This window comes from Tiliqua scincoides, chromosome 8 (assembly GCF_035046505.1).
Source record: "Tiliqua scincoides isolate rTilSci1 chromosome 8, rTilSci1.hap2, whole genome shotgun sequence".
NCBI classification, from domain to species: Eukaryota; Metazoa; Chordata; class Lepidosauria; order Squamata; family Scincidae; genus Tiliqua; species Tiliqua scincoides.
The window spans coordinates 45,007,909-45,026,086 of record NC_089828.1 but is presented as its reverse complement, the minus strand read 5'-3'; the positions used below and the strand labels follow the sequence as shown (position 1 = coordinate 45,026,086).

At 48.2% G+C, this 18,178-nt stretch overlaps 2 protein-coding genes across 3 annotated transcripts in view; one reads left to right on the top strand and one right to left on the bottom strand.

The window, feature by feature from the left end:
• Positions 1-9,713, top strand: part of ABR (ABR activator of RhoGEF and GTPase) — a 138,338-nt gene extending 128,625 nt beyond the window's left edge. For both annotated transcript variants that reach the window (XM_066634796.1, XM_066634795.1), the window contains 6 exons: positions 1,129-1,238; positions 1,987-2,126; positions 2,519-2,653; positions 3,086-3,191; positions 5,774-5,924; positions 7,226-9,713. In XM_066634796.1, the coding sequence (XP_066490893.1) occupies positions 1,129-1,238; positions 1,987-2,126; positions 2,519-2,653; positions 3,086-3,191; positions 5,774-5,924; positions 7,226-7,315 (732 nt within the window). In that variant the 3' untranslated portion in view covers positions 7,316-9,713. The remainder of the gene's footprint in view (positions 1-1,128; positions 1,239-1,986; positions 2,127-2,518; positions 2,654-3,085; positions 3,192-5,773; positions 5,925-7,225) is intronic.
• Positions 9,714-10,923: 1,210 nt separating this feature from the next.
• On the bottom strand, positions 10,924-17,770 carry TIMM22 (translocase of inner mitochondrial membrane 22). The gene is made up of 4 exons (XM_066634800.1): positions 17,469-17,770; positions 14,748-14,944; positions 14,069-14,141; positions 10,924-11,551 (listed from the first exon to the last, which is right to left on the bottom strand). The coding sequence occupies exons 1-4, from the start codon at positions 17,722-17,724 to the stop codon at positions 11,475-11,477; spliced, it is 603 nt and encodes a 200-aa protein (XP_066490897.1). The 5' UTR covers positions 17,725-17,770; the 3' UTR covers positions 10,924-11,474.
• Positions 17,771-18,178: the final 408 nt, after the last annotated feature.

The window sequence follows — 18,178 nt, the reverse complement described above, 5'->3', positions numbered from 1 at the left end:
ACATCATGAATTATGTTGATGTTCTCTGTGAATGTGGGTATCACAAGTGTTGCGTCTTCCTTAGTGGAGGTCAAGATGGCGCACTTTGCATTTTATTAACCAATTTTTAAAATATTTGTACCCCACTTTTCTGTCAGAAAGACCTCCAAGATAACACAAAATCAAAATAAAACAACTAAAAGCAAAATAACATTTGCTTAAAATGCCTAATAGAGAACATGGTAGTGAGAACAGTCAACAATGCATTAGAAAATCATCTGCTCATCAGCAGAAGCTCTAAGCCAGGGGTGAACTCATTTCATGTAGTGGGCTGAAGTTAGCATTTGTGGCATTGAGGGCTAGAAGTGACATCATTAAGCAGGAAGTGACATCATTAAGCAGATGATGGCCAAAAATAAGCAGTGTGTCCTCACATAGAAACTCGTTAGCTGCAAATGACAGAAGAGAAAGTGTGCAAATCTTGTTCATAATTTCAGGGACTGGGTGGGCAAGAAATTGCTTCTGGGGGCCTCATCCAGCCAGTGGACCTTATGTTTGACACACCTGCTCTAAGCAGTCCTAAGTCTCCCCCCAGTCCAAAGCTTCAGTGATAGTCAAGCTGTCACTGGCTGCTGAGAGCTGAGCAATGAGAGAACCATTTTATACTCACAATGTTCCTGTGAGTATTGGTAGGTTAGGCTGAGAGAGAGGCAGCGTCATGGCATGGCTCAGGGATAGAACATTTAGTTTGCATACAGAAGGTCCCAGGTTCAGTCCCTGACGTCTCTACATAGAACTAGGAAAGATCCTTCTCTGAAACCCTGGAGAGCTGCCACCAGTTAATGTATGTAGACAATACAGACCTAGATGAAGAAAGGGTTTGACTCAGAGGGCAGTGTTGTGTGTTCACTTGTTCATATAAGTTGTCTCTCTAAGAATCTTGGCAGTTGATAATAGAGGACAGTCTTCTCGCGGTGGACGCCAGATAACATTCCAAAAAACCATGGGTTTTGCAGAACACAGTATGAGAATGCACCCCACTGATTTGCAGCTAGTGTGAGCTTCTGAGAGGTTGGGGAACAAGCATAAAATGAGAAAGAGGCTTTCCTGTTGCAGTGCCTGACCCTGGGTTTCTTGACTATCCTTCAGATCAAAGTGGAGTTCTCCATGAAGTTTACAAGTCGGGACATGAGCCTCAAGAGGACCCCATCAAAAAAGCAGACGGGAGTTTTTGGTGTGAAAATCAGTGTTGTCACTAAGTACGTTGGGATTGGAATAATAGGGAGCTGGCGGGGTGGGGGAAGGGAAGGCTACCCTGATCAGGGAGTGGAGGAAACTGGTGGGGTAATCTGGTTAATTAATATAGGAGCAATCCTGCAATGATTTGAAATCCTCACATCAGGTGGTAGACTAGGGGACATGGCAAACTGTTGGGGGGAGGGGTGTCCCACAACCTTTAGTCTGCCACCTCCCACAACCCACCACTTGTCCAGTCATTCCACTTGGTTGTCCCATCCTCTTCCATGCTTGGAGAGTGGGGGAACTTACCAGTTCTTCTAGCACTGCAGTCCTTTTCTGATAGCTCCCATCGGCATGCTACCTTTCCTTCCCTGGTGACTTCTTGTAAAGTGGTCAGATTGGGAGGAACAGGGTCTTCCCGGCCTGGCATTTATGTGAGAAGGTGGTGGTGGGGGAGGAGGATGACAGTGAGACTAGTTCTGGTGCAGTGTGCATGTGGATGCTTCCTGACATGGGTGTGTTCCTATCTGGGATTAGGGAGGAAGATCTGACTGCACAGTGGGCTGGGTCCAAGCACCTCTCCAAATGGTTTTGAAGTGAGCTACCTGCAACCATTTCTCTTGGGACAGATGCAACAGCCTTCCTGTCTCTTTCTCTTGGTAGGAAGCGCAAGGAGAAAAGGGCAAGCAATCTTCTATAGGGACCTGGCTTATTTGTTGCACTTCATTGTCTCTCTGAGCAGTCCTGACCTGTCTCTCTTCCCAACAGGCGTGAGCGTTCTAAAGTGCCATACATTGTGCGCCAGTGTGTTGAGGAAGTGGAGAAGAGGGGCATCGATGAAGTAGGCATCTATCGGATCTCAGGGGTGGCTACCGACATCCAGGCCCTGAAAGCCGCCTTTGATTCCAGTGAGTTCCTCTCTGCTTCTTTGTTGCAGCTCTTGTTTGTTTTCCTCTCTCTCATGTGCTCACACATGAACATGCTGTAAAGAAGAACCCTGTTGGCTCAAAGGAGGCATCCTATTCCCAACAATAACGTCACATGATTGTGGGAAAACTCCCCACAATTGTTTGCAGAGTGCCCAGGTGTATACTGCCTCTGAATTTGGAGGCTCTATTTAGCTATTATGGCAAAATAGCCACTGGGATCTTCTGAATTGGTCTAATCCATTTTAAAAACAACAGCTGGTGACCATCATGGCTTTGAAGCCAGAATGCTGGGTAGAAGGGCACTGGTCTGTTTTGGCAGAGCAGTTCTTTTGTTCATTTAGCAATCTGACCCCACCTTGACTGTTCTGTAGATAACAAAGACATCCTCATGATGCTGAGCGACATGGACATCAACGCTATTGCAGGCACCCTAAAGTTGTACTTCCGTGAGCTGCCAGAGCCCCTCCTAACGGACCGGCTTTATCCTGCTTTTATGGAGGGTATCGGTAAGACAGTTTGCATCGATATACAAGGAGTGGGGCTGCACTTGGATTGTAGGTCAGGAGGTGGGGTCCTGGCCCAGTGCAGTTTGCGATACCACCTAGTGAGATTTACTGATCAGAGTAAATCTTGAGACCTGATTAGAGGTCTTAGGAGGTGCAAAGAGATGAAGGTTGTGTGTCTTAACAGTGTCAACTCTGAAGGTGCAGGTGCAGACCCCACACTCATTCCTCAAAGACTGTGGGTGGTTGATGTTGTCTGTGGATCATGCCTCAGGAAAACCTGAGTTCAAAGTCCCAGTCAACTCACTGAGTGGCCTTGTGCTACTCAGACTAGCCTACCTTACCAGGGCTGTTGGGGGAAGGCCTTGCCAGAGCGGTCTGTGGGTGTCTGTCAGCTGTCTCTCCACCTCTCACCGCTGCCTCTTTTGTCTCCAGCGCTTTCCGACCCGACAGCCAAGGAGAACTGCATGATGCATCTTCTCCGCTCCCTGCCCGACCCCAACCTCATCACTTTCCTCTTTCTACTGGAACACTTGAAACGGTAATTTCTCCACTTGAGAATGGGAGGGCAGTTTGTGGAGAGGATGACTCTCCTTTGGAGGGGGGGGGGTGTAGGGACACACCTCCTCACCTAAGGGAGGAGCTCCTGGACTTGGCTCTGTCTTTGGCTGGTTGTGAAAGCAGATCTTGATGCCTTGCCAGGAAGCAATAAATCCCCCCCACTTTCACCCCATCCTGCGATACTTAAGAGCGCAGTGAAGGGAATGCCTGTTTTTCCTCTCCCTCTCACCCCCCATGAGGAGGGGGGCAGAGAGTGGAACAGTGCGATTTGCTCTTCCTTTCCCTCCTGTCTCTCTGCTGGAGCCAAGGAGGAAGTGGTTGAAATTAGCCAGAAACGGCAGGCACATCAGATTCAGCTCCAGGGAAGTAGTGGCTGCCATTTTGAGCACTGCAGCAGCTCTTTTATTACTGGTGGCTGTTTTGTTTTTAAACCCTGTCTCAGGGTTGTCATCCTTGTGTGGTTGATGGACTTGCTGCCATCAGAGTTTTGGGTTCTACCCCAGGCTAGCAGACGATCTGTTCGTTTCAGTTGTGTTCAGACCCTGGGCCTGAAGAACTTGCTGCATTTAAGCGGTTGAGGGCTTCTCTTCAAATGGCCTGGGAGGGCATGCCAGGGTACAGCAGTTGTGTCTGGGGGGATTGCTGTGGTCAGCTAAAGGACCTTTCTAGCATCAGTCGCTGTCAAGGGACTCCTGATCAGTACTGGACAGCAACTGCATCCTTTGGGAGAAAAAAAACAGTGGAGTTCAAAGGCAGTCGCCAGTTGTCATCGTGGGTGATGTGAGGCAGATTTAAGGATGGCACAGATACAAGCAGGCAGAGCAGGACACAAAAACACTGGGAAGCTATTTAGTTCAATGGAGCTCATGCAGGAGAACTTGGTGGAGTTTTGTTCTGTATTAACTAGTGGCAAGGGAAGGTGCCACTTGCATTTTCCATCTTGGGAACCACAATGTCTTGGGCCAGGCCTGTAAGAGGCAGTGCTTTTGCTCAGAAGCCTGTCTTGTTTCCAAAGTCAGGGTTATGCAGTTGTCATCACAGGTTTGTGTTTGATCGTCTACTCAAACAGCAAATACTGGGTAGCCTCACTTTGCCTTTAGTTTCCTGTGGAAATGTGAACATCCACTGATCAGTGGTCATAACTCTGCTATTACACATGGACTGGATAGAAGTGGGGTTTGTCAGGAGCCCCTCTGCCTTGGTGGGCCCTTCTGAGTCTTTCAACTCTTGTTAAATCCCTGATTCCTCTCTTGAATTGATACAAGAAATTGGACACTGAAGGGTCATGCAGCATTGCTATTCTACATAGTGCTTTGCAGACTGGCTTTAAGAACAAAAAGTCCCTGCCCCCTTTGCTTACAATCTGAAAGGACCTGTTCTCACAATCTGAAATAGGCACCCTTGCATGACCAAGAAACAGTGCTCGGGGCGGGATACATAGAAGGGGGCTGACTTGTGTCTTAGCAGCTAACTCCCATTGGGTATTATGGTCTCAATAACTGGTAGGAGGTTAAGGAATGAGGTTTGGGAAAGGGGATGGGATTCCTCTTCTTCAAACTTGACAGGCCTTTTCCTAATTAAATAAGAAGAAAGTGCTTAAGACTGGCTATTCAGGCAGCATTCCTGCCTGTCGAGATTCTGAAAGGGGAATGAGAGACACTTGAGCTGAAGGACCGGTTTGCCAGTGAGCAAAGAAGGTGGCATCATCACTCAGCAGCCACTTCCCTGAGACTTTGCTGTTTACTGTCCTCACTTGGGTCACGGTCTTTTGCTGAGAACATGGAATAGCTGGAGGAGATGTGGCTTGGCGGTGTGCCGGGCTGGCCAAAAACACACTAAGAGGAATTTTGGAATTGGGGGCTGGAATCTTGTATTAATGGCATGTTCTTCCCTTCCCCCACCCCTTTGGTTAATCAAGAACCAAGTTGGGGGGGGGGGAAGAGAGCAAGAAGCAGAAGGGAGGCAGGCATCTATGTGGCCTGAAAGGAAAATCCATTTGGCTTCCTGTTCTTGAGAAGAGGGCACAGCCAGTTCCCACATCTGTTCCCCTGGACAATACTCAAACCATGTGCAGCGTGTGTTATTGGGGGGGGGGGAGAGGGAGATTGCAGCACAGCTGTCTCCTAACATGGCAATATTTTGAGGTTGGTTTCCATGGCAATGGCTGGCTACAGCCCAGTGTGTGGCCAGCAATCATTTCCGTGGAAGGTGTGCTGGTGGGAGTTTGGATGGCTTCCAGAGCCAAACCTGGACAAGAGGGCGCAAGATGGGAATGGGGAAGAGGGCCTGCTGCCACGTCGAGGCAGAAGCTGGTGGAAGTGGGGGAGGGCATTTTTGCAGCAGGCCTGTACAGTTTCTGCTGTGAAGGCAGCAGAGCTTGTGCAGAAGGGCTGGCCAGGGGAGAGAAGTGTGGTTGGAAAACAGGAGAGAGAAAAATTCCAGTCTCTCCTCTTCACTTTCCTTTCTGCTCCAGCTGGGTTATCCTGGAAAGGCCTTTAATGTTTGGCTGAGTTGATGCCAAAATTGTATGCATCTCTTAATTTTTCTCTTTCCGTTGCACAGGGTTGCGGAGAAAGAACCTGTCAACAAAATGTCCTTGCACAATCTGGCAACGGTCTTTGGCCCGACGTTGCTGAGGCCTTCCGAGGTGGAGAGCAGCAAAGGGCATCTCAGCTTGGCCTCAGACATCTGGCCCCATGACGTAATGGCACAGGTATATGGCAAGAGAAGAGAACTTGGAAATGGGGTGGAGGGAGGAACCTCCTGGGTGTGTTTGAACAAGCACCCTCTGCTATTTTTCTGTATATTTGTTGGGCAGCCTCTCGCCCAACGACTGTTTCTCCTGTAAAGTGAGGCCCCTCCATTAGCACTGTAGCTGCCAATGGCTGAAGACAAGTGTAATATTTTTAAGACAAGTCATAGTGTGCTGTTTGCCTCTCAAGTTCCTCGCATTTTGCAAGAGGGGCACACAGACCAGCAAATTCAATGCTGCTTGAACCAGCAGATTTGCCTGTTTCTTTAGGCAGCCTACCTTCAGCCTAGAAAAGAGACGCCTGAAGGGGGACATGATTGAGACATACAAAATTATGCAGGGGAAGGATAAAGTGGAGAGATGCTCTTTACACTCTCACATAACACCAGAACCAGGGGACATCCACTAAAATTGAGTGTTGGGAGAGTTAGAACAGACAAGAGAAAATATTTCTTTACTCAGCGTGTGGTTGGTCTGTGGAACTCCTTGCCACAGGATGTGGTGACGGCATCTGGCCTGGATGCCTTTAAAAGGGGATTGGACAAGTTTCTGGAGGAAAAATCCATTACAGGGTACAAGCCATGATGTGTATGTGCAACCTCCTGATTTTAGAAATGGGCTATGTCAGAAGGCCAGATGCAAGGGAGGGCACCAGGATGCAGGTCTCTTGTTATCTGATGTGCTCCCTGGGGCATTTGGTGGGCCGCTGTGAGATACAGGAAGCTGGACTAGATGGGCCTATGGCCTGATCCAGTGGGGCTCTTCTTATGTTCTTTTATTTTTCGGTAAAACCACATGCACATGTTCCCACGTGTGCATTTTAAAAATTTGTTCCAGGGTTTGGGAAAGGGTCTGTTGGTGACACACCATAGTGCCAACCAATGACATGTATAACCAGCCACTCCTATTTTCAACCCTAGAAACAAACGAAAAAAATCTGCTTACCCTGAACATAGGGTAAACTGTCCCCATCACTCTGTAAATGTTATTCCACCCATTTTCACCCCAGAGTTGCAAGAAAGAGCAGTGCGCTCTTAGCTTGTCCCCAAAACTGGCCTTTGCGTTACCATTTTGTCTCTGCGGAGGCATGGTGTGTGTCACCATGCAAGTGGATCTGGATTTTTGGATTGTCCCTGGCAGCGACCTGGGTCTTTTGCGAGTATAGCCCCCCCCCCCCCAGCTAGACTTGCTCTTGGACACCACTGGGCAGTGTGTGTGTTTCCCAGCTATAAGTTTGTTCTTTTTCCTTTGGGCTTTTGCAGGTCCAAGTGCTCCTGTATTACCTGCAGCACCCGCCCATCTCCTTTGCTGAGCTCAAACGCAACGCGCCCTATTTCTCCACGGATGTGTAGCGGTTGGCTCTGTAGTCTGGCAGTCGCTCGTATTTTCTGGGCAAGGAGTATTTCCATGGAGCACAGACAGACTTGGGAAGAGGATCCTGCTGAGGAGTTTGTGCTGCCCTGGGACATATGCTGCCCTCGTGTCTTGGACCATTTTGTACAAAAAAAGAGAAAACCTTACCAGCCCTGCACTCTTTTTTTTTCTTTTCTGCACAGTAGTCTTTGTCTCTCATACATTGGTGTTCAGGAGTCATTTTTCTGTATATTTGTTGGGCAGCAGAAAAGAGCAAGCAATGGATGAAGTTTGGGAATACAGGTTCTGCAGCCATCCTCTTTCTTTCCAAAATGTCGATGTCTTCTGAGGCAAAGAGAGCTTCACTGCAGCCAAGTCCCTCCTTCTCTGGCCTGCCTTGCCCCAGCTCAAAGCTTGCAGCCCACAACGGTGCTTGCCCCCTTTGCCCCCTCTCCCTTGTGGCCTGCATGTGTGGTGCTTGCTTGGATTTCTCTGCTTCAGAGGCTTAGAAGAAACCAAGGGCTCCCCCCCAACCTATGCTCTCCGCTTTGCCTTGCTTGGCTGTGCAAGATGGTGGATCCTGGTGGCTGAAGTTTGCATTCTGTCCCCCACTGGTTAGTGTTTGACTGACTGAAAGAGCTCAGCAGGTGGGATGCAGGTGGCGTGTTGTTAATGTCTTGTCTGCTCCAGGTTCCTTTTGACACTCCAGTCCTGGGGAGCCTTGGGCTGGGGCTCCTGCAGGTTGATTTTATAACTGTGTATATTGGGGTGTGTGGAGACATCCCCCGCATTCAGTTCTGTAAAGAATTTTAAAGGTACCCTGCTGGCAGCAAAATGGAAAGTGGGTTTGCTTGCTAGTGTTAGTTGCAGCTGGATGCCATTTGTGTGCAAGGGAGTGTGTGTTTGTATGTGTACATTTACCCCCCCCCCAGCTCCGTTCTCCTCCTATTCAGTTTATTTATAACGACTTCGTTTGGGACTAATTGTCCTGATCCTTACAAAGCAGGGCAGGTCTGTTAATGGCAAGTGAGAGTTCCCCAAAGAATATTTGCTGGGTGAAGATGCATTAGGAGGATGGAAGGCTGACCTTTTGTTGATGTGCATGGAATTTACCCATGCCTTATCCTCTGCACTGGACTCTCCCCAGCCAAGCACTGCCATGGAGGCAACTGGTATTTTCTGACCACTTCCTTGATGTTGATTCCCCTTGCTACAATGCAGCAGAACTGTGTGCTGGGTCAAGCCAGGCTTCCTTCACTGGGTGTGTGTGGAAAAGGAAAGCTGCTGTGTGTCTCAGCCCTGCACGGCTTAGATTGCAACAAGCCTCAGCTGTCACCCAAAAGCCGATCCTTAGAGGCCTCACCCCAATCCTCATTTTTATTTGGAGTGGACACGGTTCCTGCAGGTGAGGGAACAGTCTCCTCCAGAGTGCTGCAGGAGGCTGCTTTGTTGATGAATGAACAGCTACTTCAGTGTGTTCACATCGACCTGCTCAAAAATTGAGGGGGATCAGTGTAGGACTAGAGCCAGCACCTGTTTTCTTCCAGCAACATTATGTGCTAGAAGTAAAAGCACTATGTTATTACTAAAAGTAATTAGTTAGCAATAGAGTTGAGCTTTACCTCCCCAGTATAATTTTCCCCTCTGGAAATTATAGAGTCCTCAGGAGAAAATAGTTTCCAGCTGTGTGTGTGTGGGGGGGGGGGGGGAGAAGAAGGCTGTCTTTTCCAGAGACCGAGCCTTCTGCTTCTTAGGAAGGCTCAGAAATTGTGTCAAGGTAAGGCATACAACCCCCCCTCCCCCAACAAATAGAAAGGCAAGAATGGGTTTAAGCAGCAGGATATCCCAGATCCTTCACGCTGTTCTCCATGGAGCACTCATAGTGAAAGAGGTACTTCCAGTGCCTGCCCTGGAATACTATGGGGCTTCAGTCACGCTTCAGCCAACTGAACTGAAGGTGACATGGTGCAATTCAGGGACCAGAAGTTCTGCCCCCACTGCACAGCTGACCAGTGTTGGTCTGCATCTACCTGTATGTGTGTCTGTTGCAATGGGAGTCATTGCCACGGAGGTGTATAAGCCAGACTCCCGCCCACCCTGCATCTGAATCTGATACCAGCATAAGACCCAACTGCACTGTCTTCTGCTTCTGCACTGTCAGAAGGGTTGGCTTTTCTGACAGTGGGGCAGGGGAGACTGGGATGCCTAATGCTACAGGTAGACTAGAAACTGTTGATTAATATTTGACTTGTTTTAAGGAGATATATATATATATTTTTTGGTTGTGTTTTGTTGCAGGGTTTTTTTTCCTGTAGATGACAAACTTTAAATGGATGTAAACCAAGTGAGAAGATAACAATGTTAATAAAATGCAAAGCCCAAACATTTGCACAAACTACCACAGAGATGGTATTGCTTGTATCCAGAGCTTCAGGCTGATGAGGATCTCAAGTCACTGGACTGTCTTGAGCTTAGACATAATGTTGGGATAAATTACTATAATAAATGACTGGGGATGGGGTCATGGAAAGCAAAGAACTTAATTGTTCAGTGTGGGAGCTGCAATAATTTTCCTAGGCAACAATTGCTGTTGCTATGGCAATGCTAAGAGGATGGGAATGTTGATCCTAAGAATTGTTTTCAGCTCAGTGTAGGACGCTGATCATGGCAGATGAGTGATGCTACTAAAGCTTTTCCTTTGACTTTCCATAAGTACTAAAACATAATAGGCAGCAAATGCGTTCTTGAATTAGACCAGAAGACACCTCACAAAATTGAGCAATGCCCGCCTGTTGTCTTGGTGCCCTACATAGCTATTTCTCTTACAATTATCATTCTAATCTAAGCCCTGTTTGGCTTACTTCAGAGTTTAAGCTACTTAACCAGTTGGCAATGTGTTTGTGTCACTAAGGATGGCAGTCATCCTATTGGATGAAATAGTTACCCTATTGGAAAAAGCACCTTCTTGGTTATAAGTAGGATCAGGTTGCTAAGATACCAAAAGGATGACTGCCCTGCTAGTCAGTGGCCACAGAGTTGGCAGACCATCTCAACAAAACTATTCAAAGTAGTAGTTCTCACACTTTTACTTCTGGGACCCACTTCTTAGAATGAGAATCTGTCAGGACCCACTGGAAGTAATGTCATGATCAGAAGTGATATCATCAAGCAGGGGAATTTTTAACAATCCTAGGCTGTAATCCCGGCCACACTTACCAAGGAGTAAGTCCCATTGACTATCATTGTTAAAAGAATATACATAGTAGCCTGTTTAAAAGTACAGATCTGTAACATTTTCCCACATGCAGTCACATACCATGGGAGCATCAAGTCTAATATATTAACAAAATATTGAAATGAATGGGGACCCACCTGAAATTGGCAGAAAACAGATGCTTGCAGAGCCCTGTTCTCCACAGCGAAAGATCTTTCTTTTCTTTAAGGCAGATCCCTAAATGCTTAAAAAGCACTCAGTGTAGCAGATATTGGGGCATGCTGCTTTGCGCGGTTTACCCATTCGTGGGAGAGGAGAGGGGAAACTGGTGTCACTCCTGCTTTTACTATACATTTCTTTGGCAGGAGGGTATTACAGAGAATGGTGTCCATGTTGCAAACCAAGAGGTTTTATTTAGCTTGTATAGGTAACAGCTATACAAATATCTCTTCCAAGGGTTTCCTTAATAATTGTTCAGGCCTCTTAGTCTAGAGCTGAAACCAATCAGCAAACTCCTAGCTACAAGATACTTTTTGGGCCTCTGAAAAATTTTCCTATTTTATTAAGCATCAGACACTTTACACAACAGGTTGAGTACCTGAAATAAATTAGTCTCTCCATTTCTCTTGTGTCTAAAATGGTAACAAAAAAACCAGTCTGTGTTTGTAAGAAGTGCTGAGATGACGCAACAGCAGCCAGGCAAATGTGCTTCTGTCTTTGGAATTCACAATCAGTTGTGCCTCTTCAGTAGTGCCCATCCACAGCTTTGGCTCAGATGATTCACCAACTCTGGCTGTGGGCTGTACCATGTCCACTTCCTAGGACACTCAGTGCCATACTCCAACCGTTCCCTAAACACTGACAGCCTGGGAAGAAGGAAGTTCGTTGTGGCAACTGTCCTGCACAAGTTACACCAGGAAGTCCTTCCATGCTGGCTTAGGCAGCTACCGCAGGTAATAGTCAATCACTGCAGAGAATGCTGCAAAGCCTCCACAGCCAAGAACACCTGCTTTTAAACCAGCTGCAAAGGAAGAGTAGACAGTGAGAATAGCACACGCTCAAGTTTTCCCCTTAGCTAAGCCTATGCTTCCTTAAGACCCTCAGTCTGATTAAAATGAGACAGACTGCTTTGCATGAGCAGTCAGTCTCACTTTGATCACGCTGAGGGTCTTAAGGAAGGCACAATGTAGAGCCCGCCACCATCTTGGCTACAGCTGACAGAAGACTGCACCATGCTCAGCTGGGGCAACCTGTCACTACTGACATTACTAGGCACAAGCTCACTCACCCACCCTGGGGGGGGTTATGCAGGAAGGGTGGAAGGTATAAAGGGGGTGGGAGAGAGAAAGACAGGTGACTGACTGGAAGGAGAAAGAAGGTGGGGCACGACAGCGTCAGGGCAGCAAGAGACAGATGCACATAGACTTAGTACTAGTGAAGGAGCAGGGAAGAAAAAGGGCAAGGGCTGAGGAAGGAGGAGCCAAGAGGAAGAGACTGGAGAGGGCCCCCTTGAAGAGAAGAAGCAAGGTGAGAGAAGGTACAGATGAGGAAACAGACTGGATTGTGGAAAGGAGGAGCAGGACCTCTTCTGCCTGAATACAGCTGGTCTGTTGGCATGGGCTTCAGAGTCATAGCTCACCCCGCGCCCCTATTTGGCCATCCCAAACTTGATCCAGTCCATCAAGCTAAGAAGCTCAAGGTAGGTGGTTGCAGACAAGCAGCCTGAGTGGGCGAGAGAGGTGGACAAAGTAGTATTTGGGGGCTCCCGCAAGACTGTATCAAATGCCCCACCTGCAAAGTAGCCTAAGCATGGTAAGTTTCTCCTTTATTGAGGGAGCATTCCCCATAGGAGTAACCTGGCCATGTCCTTTACCAGCCCTTGTGATGTGGAACGGCCCTCCTGGGAGAAGGCAGAGAGTAGAGGGTGTGTTACACACGGCTATGCCAGTGGTTTTCAAACTGGGGCATCGCGACACCCCAGCCTGAAGGCCTTGGCCTCTGCCCCCTTAAGGGGTGGGGCGGCAGCAATGTGATCCCCAGGATCATGTTGCTAACAGGGCTGCAGGGACTGGGATGCACTCCCTGGTCCCTGCAGCAGCTGTCCTGGGTTGCAAGGAGCCCTGCACAAGCATCTGCAGGGCTCTCTGCACCCCAGGACAGCTGCTGCAGGGACCAGGGAGTTAGCAACACGATCCTGGGGAATGCGTAGCTGCCTCCCCCCCACCCCTGCTGCCTCCCTCCCCTGCAAGAACTTACTGCGGTTTTCAAACTCCCTGAGAGTTCTGAGAGTTTGAAAACTCTCCCTGAGAGTTTGAAAACAGCAGGCCTATGCTGAACACAGCCTATGCTGGTAGGAAGGAAGCCCTGGCAAAACCAGAGGCGACAATCCTGGTAGAATAGATAAGGAAGCAACAGCTGTTTTTTCCAAAGCAATTTAAACCAAGCAGGCCAAGCATAACAAACTTAGTTAGAAGCTTTTCAAAGAGCCATTTAATGCTCTTAGGGAAGATTAGACCAGGTTTCAGCAAGAAAGCATGGCTTTCTACTAGCCTGACCCTGAACTCCATTTGGTTTTCTTTGGCACACCTGGCAGATACTACAGTGCCACCATCCAGTGGCTGAGACTACAGAAGTGGATTACAAACTGTTCTGGAAGCCTCCCACAGAACATGGTGGGAAAGGCAGAAAAGTTCCCCTTGAAAGTCTGCTTGCCCACCACAGTGCAGATGCACTGCAGCCAAGGTTGGATGCATTATGGGGCACCCTTTATTTGGTGGAAAGGGAAGATAAGATTCACAAGGTTGTGGCAAATGCAAGAAGGGTCCTCAGCAAACTAGTTCACACAGAAAGGGCTTCCTCAAGGCAAGGAACCACAGGTTTGAGTCACTGGAAACTTCCTGCAGAGGTCCCGCTGAATTGAGTCAAGTGATGGTGGTGCACAACTGCAAAGAGCCAGTATAGTATGATGTGGGGCTACAGTGGGTTCTCAGTATCTGTGGAGAATCCATTCCAGAATGGATACTGATACTGGAATCTGCAAGGGGGGCAGGCACATCACTGCAATTGCTAACCTGGAGGCCATGCCCAACCCTCTGGAGGTTGTGCCAACCTTCCCACACCTCAGAATGCTTTCCTGATTCAATTAGAAGCCACCAGCGCAAACCAGAAGTGGCTTCCAATCGCATCCAGGAGGCCCTTTGCAAAGTGGGCTCGGCACCCACAGATGCTGAGCCTGGAGATAAGGCGGGTCCACTGTAGAATGTTAGACTTGGACCAGGAAAACCCAGGTTCAACCATGAATTTTACTGACTTTGGGCCAATTATGATCTCTCAGAACATGTTATAAGTAGTGAGTGGAACCTTGTACACAGGCCTGAGCTTGCTGGAGGAAAGGTGGTATATGAAAGTGAAAAATAGAGGGTGGTATATGCTGTAGGGGCATTACTACTAAACCACAAGAAAAGGTAAGACTCCCAGCATGTTGTCTTACCCAGATTCCAGATGAACCCAACAAATATTCAAAGAAAATGCTACTTACCCCTAAATCCAATGGCTCCTCCAGTTATACATCCACTCATAACGCTGTTCTTCCAGTCAGATTTTCCTCGATACTACAGAAACAAAGAACACAGGGTAAAGACCAACTACATGAAGGCTACATCTAGCATCCATCTAAACAATTGCGTGTTTAAATGAATAAATCCAATGACCTGAGATGGAGACCACCAAATTACTCTCTCTAGAACAGGGGTGTCAAACTCGTTTCATACAGAGGGCCGAATAGCATTCATGATGCCTTCTGAGGGCTGCAAGTGATGTCATGAGGCAAGAACTGATGTCATTAAACTGGTCATAACCAAAAATATGCACCACTTTTTCTCACTTAGGAACTCATTAGTTGCAAATGACAGAAGAGAAAATACACAAATCTTGATAATCTTTCAAGACATGGGTGAGCCCAATTTTCATGTGGGCTGTCCTTTCAGCAGTAACACCTCAGCACTGCTCAGCAGCTGAGAGCCTGAGGGCCAGATTCCGCAGGCTGCGTCCGGCCCCCAGGCCTTATGTTTGATGCCCCTGCTCTAGAAGATGTTGCCACTAGAAAGTGCAGATCTAAGCATAAGATATCAGAACATATAGATGGACAGGAGTAGCTGCTGATTTCACTCCCCCCCCCCCCACCTCAGGAAACTAGCTCATCAAAATAAGATACTCACCGATTCCACTAGGCATTCGGTACAAGAAAACATGGCACCCACAATAGCAAAATTCTTAGCATAGGACATTCCTCTTTGCCCCATGTCTTTCAAGACCTCTTTGGCAGTCGGTGTGCGGTATGGATCCTTGGGATCAAATCCTACGTTGGTATCAATGCCGGCAGTGAACACGCCAAAGGCACCCCCCAACACGAAGCCTACCAAGTAAAGAAAAGCCAGCAAGTGCTTGTCATTGTGGCTGGCTCCAAACAGCCTCCCTGTTTTGTTTCTCAGAGCTTTCCCAGTTACTCAGTTCCAGCCAGCTCCCATCACTTGCACTGACCCCTTTCCCCATTTTTCGATTCCCAGCTGCTATTCTTATGTTGCAATACCTTTCTAGTGTTATTTACTACAGTCAATAAAAACTGTTTTTAATTTGTTTTAATGCCATACACACACAAACACACACCCTTATTTGAAGCATTTAGAGCTCACTTTTCATCTCCAACGTAAAGCCAATACAATACAATTACTAAAAAAATAGCCCACCAAATTTCCCCTTAAATTAGATACTGCCCCTAAAAGTATCTGTGTAGAAACACAATTTATCAAGGGCATAAAATAAAACATTACAAAGCTGAATGCAAACGACAATTCCATTCCATTATATTTTCTGTTCTGTTCTAGTGTCTTCTGGATGCAACACAGAAATGTGAACAATAAATATTAGCAGAAATATGGAACTGAAACTAAACCCAAGTCAGCATCCATGAAAAATAATAAAAATAATCCATTTTCCCTGTTCTCTTCCCTCTGTTAACATCTAGAACAGTGGTTCCCAAACTCTTTAGTACTGGGACTTACTTCTTAAAATGACACTTTACTGAGACCCACCTAGGTTCACGAGGCTAAAAATTTCACTCTCCCAGCCACTCAAGTCAGATGCGACACAACAAACACCAGTAAGAGGCTCAGGGTGGATAGGAGAGCTCCACAAAACCTGCTCCACCAGGTAGTGCAGAAAAGCATGTTGTGGAGCTCTGTCCGCCAAGCCAAGCCTCCTACCATTGTTTATTGTGTCACATTCCTGGTCTAGTTGCTGGGCGCAGATGTCCAGGGGTCCCACAAGTACCACTAGACACCACCTCGAGTACCACTGGTAGTACCCATACCACTGGTTGAGAAACGCTGATCTAGAACAGTGTTTCTCAACATTTGTCCCCCACTGTACCACTTCACATGGTCCACCTATTGGAAGTACCACCAGATGTAACGAATGATGATGTCAGGTGATACACTGTGTCTGATCTTTCAGATTGGGAGACCAGACATAATGCAACAAACACTAATAAGAGGCTCAGAACAAACAGGAGGGCTTTATGAGCATACAAAAAGTGCATGTTGGAGCAGTGCCTGCCAAGCCGTGCCTACTACTGCTGCTTGTCATGTAGTATCAATCAATCAAACCTTTATTAGGCATAAAAATTAACACATAATATCTCTAAACAATCCAATATACAAATATATGTTAAAAAGCAAATAAAGGTAAAGGTTAAAACACAACAATTTACTTGTGCAGTAACTCCAGGTTGCTTAGGACCAACAGATTAGCCCTCTTCAAGTTACTCAGGTGTAAAAATTTCACAACTGGAAGGGTCATGAGTTTAGAATCTCCCGCCAACAAAAATTGTAGGCAAATATTCTCAGAAAGACCTTTTTTAGTTCTTAATAATGGGAGAAAGTACTGGTCTCTAGGCATTTGATTGCTAACACAGTGCAAAACAATGTGTTAAAAGAGAGTCTACCTCTCTAAGGCCACAGTTACAGACTCGTTCTTCCTTCGGGGCATTTCTAAACCTGCCAAGTAGGTCTTTAGAAGGCAACACATTGCAGCGAGCTAATGTAAAAGCCCTCCTTGCAAAGGGGCACTCCAAGAAGGTCAGATACTTTGGTTGTTGACCAAATGTATTACTTAGGTGGAAATTCAGGGGCAAACATTTTTTTTGTGCTGCACCCAAAATCTCTTGCTTTTCTATATCAGTTAATCTTGTTATCAGGAGCCTAACAGAAACCTCAGGTGTAGCAGCTCCTTGTAGATCTGCCTCGAGGCTTGTCATGTAGTATTGCTGGTCTCACTGCCAGGTGGTGGGGTCTGGGGATCTCATGGGTACCACTGGAAACCACCTTAAGTACCACCAGTGGTACGAGTACCACTGGTTGAGAAACACTGATCTAGAAGACTGCAAGCCCCTCGGGGCAGGGACCTGTCATCCCACTTTACGTAAAGTGCCATACTTGTGGATGGCACCAAACAAATGATTGTGATTCATACCACAAGGTATTGTGTCAGAGGAAGCAGGACCTTCTCTCCATTCACAGGCACCTTAAACCAACAATCTCCCTCCCTCCATGGGTGAATGGGGGGGGCATGGGTGTGTGAGCACCAGTGGGGAGTGAAGTTGGGAGCCAGGGGAACACCCACAGGGGTGGGCACTGGTGGCTGACAGAGTTGAGTTGGAATGGGAGCCCAGGTCTGCCTGGCAGACAGATCTGGGCTCCGTTTCCGGGTGGGAGCCCAGGTCTACCCGCCTGAAAGAGGTGGCTCCAGAGGGCAGTCTGAGAACGGAAACCCAGGTCTACCCGTCTGGCTGACCTGGGCTCTGAAATTGAGGTAGGGCTCCTGGCCCCGCCCACCAGCACAGGCCCCGCCCCCGACTCCTTCCCCTCCCAGGCCGTACCCACCCCCGACGCAGGCCAGCGCGGCCTTGAACCCGCAGCTCTCCATGGCCCGCTCCACCATCTTCTGCTCGGGGCTCTTGGCCGGGGTCGGGAAGCCGCCGAGGGCGGCCGGGTCGAAGGCCCGCGCCTGCCTCGCGCCCCGCTTCTCGCCCACCAAGTAGTCCAGCAGCAGGCTGTACTGCAGCACCGGCGCCGGCCCGGGAGGCGCCTCCGCTTCGTCGGGCCTCCCGGAGCCCGCAGAGGAGGCCGTGGCCGCCATGACGCCTCTCCACGCCGGTCCCTCAGAATCACGACTCCCGTCGTGCCTTTCGCCGGCGGCCATAACTCCCTTCGCAAGGGTCCATGGGAAATGTAGTCTGCTCGGACTACACTCCATTAAACGCCTCGCTCTGTTAATCACCTCCGCTTGAACGCGTCGTCGGAACTACAACCCCCAGCATGCTTTGCTCCAGGAACGGCGGATGGTAGCCTGCTTGGGTCATATAGAGTTTGTCGTTTATTTGAGAAAGCAGGCGTCTTTGGCCGGCGCGAGGTCTCCCCCTGCTGGACTGTTTGGGAACCGTTGCAGCAAGCCTGTTCCCAAGGTCCAGGCAGAGCATCTCTGGAAGGGACAGGTAAGGATGCAGGAAGGTGGGCCCAGTGGAGGTGCAGCATGGAGGGGCCTCACAGGGCTAGCTCTGGAAGACACAGGGAGTCAAAGCTGACTCTGTAAG